The 10,815-nt window shown below is 42.5% G+C and overlaps 2 protein-coding genes and 1 long non-coding RNA gene across 3 annotated transcripts; 2 read left to right on the top strand and 1 right to left on the bottom strand.

Annotated features, from left to right (window-relative positions):
• Positions 1-472: 472 nt before the first annotated feature.
• LOC129584426 (uncharacterized) lies at positions 473-1,469 on the bottom strand. The gene is made up of 3 exons (XR_008689890.1): positions 1,329-1,469; positions 1,049-1,145; positions 473-965 (listed from the first exon to the last, which is right to left on the bottom strand). It is a non-coding gene; the product is annotated as an uncharacterized LOC129584426 (long non-coding RNA).
• Positions 1,470-2,106: 637 nt separating this feature from the next.
• Positions 2,107-5,217, top strand: LOC129584427 (uncharacterized). The gene is made up of 10 exons (XM_055476586.1): positions 2,107-2,237; positions 2,560-2,739; positions 2,972-3,022; positions 3,083-3,310; positions 3,379-3,760; positions 3,830-3,910; positions 3,975-4,179; positions 4,238-4,354; positions 4,473-4,676; positions 4,840-5,217. The coding sequence occupies exons 2-10, from the start codon at positions 2,644-2,646 to the stop codon at positions 5,174-5,176; spliced, it is 1,701 nt and encodes a 566-aa protein (XP_055332561.1). The 5' UTR covers positions 2,107-2,237; positions 2,560-2,643; the 3' UTR covers positions 5,177-5,217.
• Positions 5,218-6,242: 1,025 nt separating this feature from the next.
• On the top strand, positions 6,243-8,260 carry LOC129584257 (serpin B10-like). Its single transcript, XM_055476377.1, has 3 exons — positions 6,243-7,028; positions 7,238-7,718; positions 7,815-8,260. Exons 1-3 carry the CDS (start codon positions 6,459-6,461, stop codon positions 7,970-7,972), a joined length of 1,209 nt encoding a protein of 402 aa, XP_055332352.1. The 5' UTR covers positions 6,243-6,458; the 3' UTR covers positions 7,973-8,260.
• Positions 8,261-10,815: the final 2,555 nt, after the last annotated feature.

The raw sequence follows: 10,815 nt of genomic DNA on the forward strand, positions 1-10,815 counted from the left end.
GTTACGTGTTACTCTCCATTACTCCGCTTAAATTTTTAAAATCCCAAAATATCAGCAGACGATATCGTCAATAGCTCGCAACAATTTTCCCCGGAAAGTTCTTGTTAAAAACCGGAATTAATTCATTCAAAATCAATTTAATTTAGGTTTTGTCAGTCAAGTGCTCCGTGCAGAATTTGTGTTCAGCGCGTGTTCATAACGTACTTCGCAAAGCACTAAAACAGCCCGTGCTGTAAACGGCGGCATGACAGACCGAGCACCTCGTGTTCCGTGGCCGTGACGGGCTGTTTTTTGCAGAAACAAACCGGGACCGAGAAATCGGCTAGCCACAAACTATTGTTTTTTGCCATGCGCAAGAAGTAATTGCAAAACGGTAAAATTAATTCTTGACACGGACGTTGTCGACACTGCTGACATTTGTTATCAATATGCGTGTGACGGTGTGTCGGGTCTGCAAAATAATACGACCAAACACCCACAACTAAAATCTAACATGCCTTTAAAAATTAATGAATCTGGCAACCTTTGCATACGTGCTAACTTGTAATGCAGTACAACACGCGATTGCAAGCCATTTTATTGCAAAACAGTGACCTTTCCATTTAAACAAGTAGTTCGAAGCTTTTCGTGTAATACGTAGTACAACTTGTGGTAATAATAATTTATTACAAATTACTCATGTCTGCAGATACTATCGGATTAAATATTACAGGATTCGCCGCAGTATATAGTTAAGCGAAGCGAATGCCACTTCCATAGCAATTAGTAGAATGTTAAGATCTAGACACAGCGGCGGCAAGTGCACGTTCCACGGTAACATGCTGAACCACATTTGCACCGCCACGCACCCGGCCATCTAGTGCAGAAGTAGTCACCGGTAATGCTGTTGCAGGTCCAGCGTTTCATGCGAGGGTGATCGCCGTTATCAGTCATCGCGCTTTCATAAGCGGCGTGCCCGTCTTCCCCTGTAAAACAATAGCTATCTGTATACCGGTACGCTTTTTAACAATCAACACAGTCCGTCGCAGAAATCATTTAAAACGATTACCGTCATAGTCGGTCATGGATGTCGCTCCCAATATGACAGCCAGAATTACGACGAGTACAATGGAGGTTTTCAGTGTTGGATGCATGTTGGCGGAAAACTTCAAACAACAAAAGAAACAACTGACATCGCTTTTGGATACACAAGTTACACTGAACATCCGTAAAATTATCGGCATTTTTATCAAAGGAAAATTGCGTAAACAAAAAATATAAACACTGTGTTACTGTATCGAGGACTATGCGTTACTGTGCCATAAAGTAGTTGACCGCAGGCCACCTACCTTACCCAGCGCTGATAAAACGGAGCGCGTACTTTCTCCTTCCAGAAACAAACTAGGAACACATAAAAACACGCACGCTAATCTAAAATTACTGTATTTTCACACAATTAGATTAAGCTCTGTATGCAAATTGTAAGTACATCTGCATCTGTATACCTGCAAATGTCTGTGCAGATTTATATATGTTTAGGTCTCAGTCGTTTCTTGTTTTATTACCAGTGCTGTGTCGTAATAAGTTTTCCTTTTAGGAGCGAAACAGCGTGACAGGGACCTGTAGCCTTTCACAAGTTTGTCGCTGGAAAACTACTTTACGATTTGTGTTTGCAAATAGCCCATTTTGTGTTTTATTACGACTCTGCGGAACGGCGGAATGCGGACGCGAATAGAGGGAAAGCGATTAAAATGCTTTTGATACAGTATGTTGTTGTTTACCATGATTTTATTACCAGCCGCCAGCAGGGAAAGGTGCATTTTTGTTAGGCATTTCCCTTACCGGATGTAAACAAGCGCACAATAGTAGGACAGCGACCAATATGACTGTTAGCGCAGAGGTGTGTTAAACTTTAGTGACGCAAAAATAAAATGACTACCTCAACAAAGTTTGTTCCCCTGCTGTACAATCAAATGATACGCTCTTACATTCTTGATTTTCGAATAAGCAAAAGCTCACAGTATGGTATTTCATTCCGTGCGGTTTACAGTTAGCTTTATTTCCAATATGAACAAATAACAGTTGTTTTTTTTCAAAATACATTTGCAACAACAATAATAAATGGAATGGACGGGAGAGTACTGTACCCAAATCTTAAGGCAAATTCCCATTCACATCAGCAGTACAACCAGTTACGGCAGGTTTCTCTGCATGACCTTTGAAAGCACATGCGATGGTTTTCCTGGCCCAACTAGCATGTTAAGTCTGGTTTTGAGTAGTGTATTCATTATCCCAATTTTTTACATGCACAGCTTGGAGCGCTTCAGTCGTTTGCGTACTTATGCGACTAATGCGAGCATGGTTTTAACGTACTACTGGGATTTCAAAGTTCATACTGCTATCCTGTTTTCGCTTTAATGCCTCTCCGTTGCCCCAAAAGCCAACCAATAATGGAAAGAAGCCATCGGCTGAGATGTATCAGTTAGATTCTGCAAGGCAACGGCTGATATTTGAAATTTATTCTTTTAGCTCTGGTACCCGGCTGCGTGCAGGTGTTCACATAACAATTATCTGTACCAGGTGACCACCAATTGTATAAACGCCAGAGTCGGGAAGTGTCATCTGCGTTTCAAGAAACAGACATCGTCGAAACAATATGGGGAAATGTTTTGCCAGCGCTCCAAATATCCATTGTATGCGCCTTTGAACTGGACTCGCTCGTATCCGTATTATATCAGCAATATTTATGAGGATTGCCTGGTAAGTACGTTTTTATCCATTTGCCATATTCTGTAGACTGTATTCATTCAACAGTAAATATTTTTGTTGTTCGTAATTTTCGTACTGGATTCTTATTAACGACGAGCTTTAGCAGCCTGTTTCGCTCGGAAAGTAACTACTACGCATGGACAAAAATGGGATCATTTTTTATCTTAAAATACAGTAAGCGCCGAAATCAGTGTAGAGATTGTTAAATGTGCAATTATTTTAGGGCACAGGAGCCGTTGTTTCGCTGTTCATGGCTGTTCACGACTACGATACGGTAAATGAATATCAAAATGCAACCACTAGAACAAACAAGACTTCAAACAACCGTTTACAGATTTCCAGTGAAATCTTCATGGGTGTGGCCGGCGTGGACATTCAGATGGAAGAAATTTCTGAGCTTCTTGCTAACAAATCCAATGTTTTAAGAACCATCCTCATTAACAAATCGGGTTATGTGCTTCACCATTCGCATTTGGATCGGGTCAACCGTACAATGTGGAATAATTTCTCCGTTGTTGTGGATTGGACTACACTAGAGCCTCGTTTGCCGGAACTAGCAAAGGTTCCATTTAAAGATCAAATTACTGTAGCCGGCAGCCAAATTCTGAACTTCGTTTAAATGTGCGTTAGATCAAGCGTAAGGTTTATCGTTGGCAATCCGGCCACATCCATACGGTTTTCTGGGAACGCTCCAACGATCCCCGACGGCTGCGTCCAGTACCAGTGACTTATGTTTTTGAACCAGTTGTCGATGATAAGCGAATGCTGATATACGTACATACGGGGAAATATGGTCAGCCATGCACCGTAAAAGCAATGGGACGTGCGGAAAAATGCGAAACGTATTGCGCCAGTTTGAACGACCTTATTCGGAACTCCGTTACGGACTATAAGCGTCCATGGCTGGTCTGTTGTGGAACGGTATACTGGTTTCAGAGGTTGCATAATTTTACCGTGAATGATGTCCTGTACAATGCTCTTTATCGGCCGGATGAAATCCAGTTTCAGCCAAGTACAAATTTTGAGAAAATTACGATAAGCCATACATATTGTACACGTCGGCACAGTTATTTCTTTGCAGTACCGGCCCAAATGTACAACGAGATTGCGGGATACGATATGCTTATGTACCGTTTGCTCCTTCGGCATCCTTATCCCGCTGGTACGTAGTACTTGAACATAATTTCGTTCGCGGCGAATTCGCATTGGCTGTTTTATCAATCTAGTCATCGGCACATTCACCGACAAGAGTACGATACTCTCCGCCATGGAATTAGACCATGAAAGACGCCCCACTCTGATAATGGATGATTCGGGGACAATATACGCTGACTACCGCAACGGGTCTAACACCACCGAATCGTTCACTCATGTATCCGAATCACACGATCACCTTTGGGATCATTTCCTGGAAAAGGGAATTCTGGAAAGGTAACGAATTGAATAATGCTGCAGAAAGGATAGCCATATTTTGCTTGTGATCTTTCAGTGAGATGTTTGTGGTTCCGGCTTTTAACTGTTCGATTACTTCTGGAGCCAGCAAATCAGTGCCTTTGCTAAAAGTTGGCCTTCATTCCGATGTGGCATATGTTATAGAGTGTTTAAGGTATGGTGCATCTGGAAGACTGTTGTATGAGTTAGGACGTAAATATCATTAAAAATTTCGGTCCTTATTGACCACAGATACATCGAATACATTAATTACTGAAACCGTTTTGATGCAGGTTATTCTGGACTATTTTCGGTCAGTTCAGTGCCTTACTTGGTTTAACGATTCTGTGGATTCTTCCAGTGACAGTATTCGCGTTAAAAGCCGACGAACATCGAAAGCTCACAAGTAATTTATGCACCAAGGAGGAAATGCTTTCGTACTGGAGGAAAGGGGAGGTTGCGTCATACGGGAGCGTCAAATGCAGCAGTTCAATACGGTATTTATCAAATCAATATTCGTTGCCAAAACTAGCGCAGTAATTGTACTGCATTACAAATTCACTTGTGGAAATATAATTGTTAAAAAAGCTCCTTACTCTTGGTACACTTCCTCACCCATTCTAGTATGTAGTACAACATCGCCATTTGATACATTTGCAGTGAATTCGGGCTAAATAAAATTTCGGGAACAAATTTGCTCATGCTGACTGCAGCGCAGTACGACAATCCAGACGACAACTGCCGGAAAGATCCAATACGAATTGCTCCGACTGCCGACAAGTGCCCAAATCAGGACAGTATTAAACGTACATGGAAACCGATGGCTTCGGAATTTTTTCCTTCGAGTGTGTTCGACTACATGTCGACGGAAGATTGTGCCTATGCCAAGGTGGTATTTGCTTCGAGTACAGCTGCGCTGTATACCGGCTCGTATCCGCTTGCCATCGTGATCTTTAGTGTGGTGATTGCTGCTGTGGCTTTCTACGTGATAGTGTAATGTGGAAAAGATATTGATTTTGAAGTTCTTTGGGAAACTTTCTTTGGGAAACCCCAAATCTGCAAAATTTTAACTTGTTTGGTGATGAAAGAATTACAATACTTTGCTCGAATAAGGGAAGTGACCCTATACATTGTAAATTTGTACCAGATTTTTGCACATCCACGAAAACAGTCGCTTTCGTAGTTGCGCACACTTCCAAACCTTTTTTGCTTTGTTTTATGACATTCTACTGCCAGATAATTTGTACATGTCAGCATCAGAACCGCTTGTGAGCGTAACAACCGGTTTGGGAGTTATATGGCTGCAAGGAGCCTGAAAAAAGTTTAAAAGCATTCAGAGGTTCCAAAAGTCTCATTATGGACCGAAATTTTTCCGGCATGCACACGAAGTAGGGAACATGTACTGCGTAACTTTCCTTAAGGGCATCAGTGGTATGCGCTCATTTGGAATCTTTCAGCGGATGTGTGACATTCTGCTATCCTGAAAGAAACAGCTATTAACGGAATTACGGATAGGAGAACCTATTCAAACAACCACTGAGAACATGTCTCAGCGCGTCTGTTGTTAAAGATAAAAATACAGTATAAACAGGTGTCGAAAGCGATATTCTTGCCCACAAAGGCAGTTACTTGTGTTTTGTAGCTGACAGTTTAAAAAACAAATGAGTAATACAACGGCGCACCTGAATTTCCGTGTTAAATTTGTTGCATTTTTACGCGCAAAAATATAATAGTTTTGCTGTGTTGACTAGTGCTTTGAATGAGAGTAGTCTGATGACCCAACCTGATTCGTCTTCTTATCATGGTAAACCATTCGTGCGTACAATACATACATGTGTACATGCACATGCTGTACATGTGTAAATAATGCATGTGCTGGCTGTTTAAACATCACTGAGGAATAATAAACTAGATATGTGAAGGCGGAACCCGGAAACCAGATATGCCGCGGCCGGTCTCCCATGACCAAAAAATAAACTTATATTGGTATAATCTACAGAGTATATGAAGTTAAAGCGGTACACTATAGCGTAGCTACAGTCGAGCCGACGGTGATTAAAGTTCTTGAAATCAGCTGAATCTGAAACACACTATCTACCATCTTTTCTATTAAGACCGCACAATCTGTGGCTCGATCAAGTAAAGACCTGAACGGAATTGCCGTTGAAAACAGTTCCCTGCCTGACTTACGCCACTATCAACACCAGCTCCGTCGTGCATAAGGCGAAAACAGATTTGCGCAGCATCGTGTTGTACCTGATTTATATACCAGCAGCGCTATGGACACCAGCTTCGAGAGCTTCATCAACACTTTGACCTCGGTCAATGCCAGTTATGCAGCCCCACCAACCTTCAGTAACCTCATCAACAGCAACACATTGAACCTGTACAATGCCGCCACAGCCACCGCGGCGCCGGGAAATCTCATGATTTCCCCGTTTTCCATCTTGTACGCCACCATGCTGATGTACATCGGCAGCAGCGGCAACACTAAATCAAACCTGGACTCCGCGCTTCAGTTTACCCAGATATACAACGGCGACAAGAGCGCCGCCTTAACGGACTTTTCCCACGCCCTTTCCACCGTGAAATCCGTCAGTGATCCACAAGATGCGTCCAAATATATGATTGTGTCCGTCAACAACGGCGTTTTTGTCGATCGGACCATGAAGCTAAAGCCCGATTACGTTGAGAATGCTAAAAGCAAGCTGAAGTCTCTTGCTGAGCAGAAAGATTTCCGGGGAAATTCCAGTCAAGCACGAACGGAAATCAACAATTGGGTGTCCAACAATACCGGGGGATTAATTAAAAATTTGTTATCTCCGGACAGTGTCAATGCAATGACAAGAGTAAGTAATACAAAATCATGGATATCGCACGCATGAGTGCACGGTGCCGTAAAATACTGAATAATTTATTTTCAGTAGTTGCCGCATACAGAGTACAGTTAGGGTGTGCCTCGGTTTTTCAGATTAAATTAATTAATTTTAAAGGCAATTAAAGCATTTCTGTGTGAGCTTGAACTGCTCTTGTTAGCTGTTGCTCTTTTTTTCTATAGGTTGTTCTAGTCAACACGGTTTACTACAACGCCACCTGGGCTAGCGAATTTGACAAGGAGGACACTGAGAAACGCCCCTTCACTAATGTGGATGGAACGGAAGTACAAGTGGATATGATGATCAAAACGGACGGATTCCTTTTTTCCCGTGAGCGAGATTTGAAGTTCACCTACGCGGAACTCGACTATTACAACGGCGAGACGTCCATGCTGATTGTGCTTCCCGATAGTTCTCAAAGCCTGCGAGATGTAGAGAAGAAGCTGACGGCGGATGGGCTGATGAAGCTTAAAAGTGAAGGTCGCAAACGAAGAATGCGTCTGGTCCTGCCTAAATTCAAAACGGAGTCGAAGTTCGATTTGGTGCAGCTCCTGCGCCAGACCGGTGTGGATGATGCTTTCAACGGAGGCAAAGCCAACTTCGCCGATATGACAAGCGAGCGCGGTCTGTATTTCGGATCCGGCGTGCACAAGACATTCATCAGTAAGCACATGCAAGAGGCTGCTAGCAAAAGAACAGCAAAATTCCTTTGCGCTTTACGGCTCACTTAATTATCCTTTGTTTTTGATAAATTTAAAGGTGTGGATGAGCAAGGAACGGTGGCTGCGGCTGCATCTGTGCTATCCGCAGGTCGTTCGTGGCCAATGGAGTTCGCTGCCAATCGTCCGTTTCTCTACGCGATTCGCCATAATCCAACTAACTGTCTGTTGTTCATTGGCAAAGTGGAGAAATTTTAAACATAATAGGTTACTGGCTGCATTTTGCAGTTTCGGTCCGGTATGAATTACTGTATTACCCTGCTTTAAGATTAGACTGCCTTTTCCTCCTGAAATTCGAAAGATCAACATAGCGTGCCAGTTAATGCACATGTACCGGCAGGTGCCACTTTTCTTTTACAGTCTTGTCATTTTACCACCTACTTTTGCTTGAAAGCGTTTTCCAAGAATTCTGTGCCAAGCATTGCTATAGAAGAGTACGAAATAAACTCTTGCTGTACTGCACACAATTAAATTCAATAACTATAATATCTGTCAACTGACCAAACTATGCACAGATTAAAAATGAACCATCCAGTTCATGCTGCTTCTCAACAATTACAAAAACACAGGCAGCATTACCACGCTGAATTTCTACACGAAAACGTCGTATAAGAAAATGCTTTGCGCTGCTCTCAGATACGCCTGGCCAGCTTATTAAAAAAATCCATATTCAGAGGACCGCTGCTTCCCATTGTTTCTAATGAGACGGGTTGGACACTGTAGCGATCAGCAGAGTCAGCCTACTTGTCACATTTCCGGCGTTCAGCGGCTTCTGCTGCAGCTCCAGCATGATCGGATGTCTGACCAATTTATATCTGTGCTAACGGATCGGCAACTGTAACGTCCCACACCAACTCTTTGCCGTTCTTCCACGGATAATGAGTCAATCCGTCCGGTCGCATACTGTTCTTTGGATCTAGGCTCGCGGATAGATGATATTTTTCGCTGATCCGATCGCTCTTTGTGGGATATCGTTTAAATGCTCGTGACGAGGGATTCTTCCTTTGCTTCATTTACAGGACAGACCGTGCCGGCCAAATTCCACCGTATCTCCACAAATGTATATATATTCGCTACAGATGATTGCAACGAGTGCTTTCGTAGCACAACACGACGATAAGTGGGCAGGCAAGGAGATCTCCTCTGCTTTCGGAAGTCCTATTCCTCCCATCCGGTCGGGAAAGGAAGCCTGTTTCCACACTAACTCCAACATTTCGACGTTAGTGATCTCGTGCGCTTTCTTTTTTTATGGCTTCGTTAAATTCGTGCAGGCACGAACGGGCACCTTCAACAAGGCGAACACCCAAGGGTAAACAATAACCTGGCAAGCGATAGCAGGTACGTATTTAAAACATTAACTTATTAGAAAATTAGCGAAAAACTGTGCCGTGCCATTAGCTGGTGTGCCTTTCTTCACGTGCTATATGCACTCCCAGAACGACAGCCAGTATTACGATAACCAGAAGGAAATTGTCAGTGTTCGATGCATGATGACAGAGAACATCTGCTCACAGAAGAAACAACTGAAAGAAACAGCTCGTCTGGATGATAAATATAATTATTTCAAATGTTTGCAAAATCATTTAACTTCTCTAGAGCCTCTGCAGGAAAACTGTACAATAAGAAAATAACGTAAGAATATCGACTACAATGGACACCATAAATGTGGTTACACTTAAACCGCGCGCAACCAGATACTTATCTGTACTCAGACAGAAAATTCCGTGCTGGCCATCGGCCTGCTGATGTTTACACTTGCACCTTGCACACTTCCCAACGAAAACTATCAAACGATATCTCAAAAGAATGAGAAAAAAATTCTAAGAATTTTGATACCATACAAATTCGTTTTTGTTTCGTCTAAGAGAAAATCGAGGTTCCTGAAGTTTCCCGTAGACAAAGCATATGCGTGAAAACAAACCAAACCGTGGATTCAAATCCTATGCTATGTCTACGGGAAACTTTAGGAGCCTCGATTTTCTCTTAGATGTAATAAAAACCAATTTTTTTGGTATCAAAATTCTTAGAATTTTTTTCTTATTCTTTTGAGATATTGCTTGATGATTTTCGTTGAGAAATGTGCAAGTTCCAAGTGCCTGAGTTTAGCATACGAGTCTACGCGCAATGGACATGACCGACTTATTTTGGTCTGCTGTTGGTCCTGCCGTTAAAATATCGGTCCTCGGACCGATTGTCTAGTGTAACCACATTTATGGTGTCCACTGTATGATCGTGCACCTCACGGAGTACTGCTGAATGCTACATGTCAGTCTCTCCTTCAGGTAGAAACAGGAATTGAATTGGCAGCACGAAAATGAAGGCAGAATTCGGAAACATTAGTTTTGCTGGTGACTGGATCGGCGACTTCCTTTGCGCTAGCTGGCCCGGTGCGTGGCGCTGCAGGTGCGGTGCAGCATGCTACAGAGGAACGTGCACCTGCAAACGCTGTATTTAACTAATCTGACTGTTCCCGAAACAAATTACACAGACGATGGGTATATATTGTTGTTATGTGGAAGATGTAACAGCCATTCTGGTTATCACACAAAAAAATGAGAGAAAATAATGCAATAAGTCAAATACAGTAATGTAATAAGTCAGACGTAATAATGTAATAAGTCAGTAAAATAATGCATAAGTCAGACGTCAGTCAGATGAAAATAATGTAATAAGTCAGACGTTTACAGTTATTCACGGGCCTTACGTGCCTATGTGGTTTTTGTCTTCTTGACTAGAGTAGGGAATAACGGCACCGGCAGCATACGGTATTCCCCACAGATAGACCTGTGTTGGTTAATCCATCTGCTTTGCATATCATGGTTTTCCAAAGGCTCTTAACATTGTCTTTCCTCCAGAATCTATGGAGATATAAGAGAAATTCGGTAGCGCACTATACACCTTCCTTGTGATGTTCCAGTCGTCAGTATGAATCAGTTTCCATGTCCTGGCTGAACATGCTTTGGGTGGCGGGGCGCGGCGGGTTATGAAAGATGGTGTCATCCATAAATTATTTAGGACATTCTTATTTGCGAATGCTTAAT

The sequence above is a fragment of the Paramacrobiotus metropolitanus genome, unplaced genomic scaffold (genome assembly GCF_019649055.1).
Source record: "Paramacrobiotus metropolitanus isolate TYO unplaced genomic scaffold, Prichtersi_v1.0 Parri_scaffold0000013, whole genome shotgun sequence".
Lineage (NCBI taxonomy): Eukaryota > Metazoa > Tardigrada > Eutardigrada > Parachela > Macrobiotidae > Paramacrobiotus > Paramacrobiotus metropolitanus.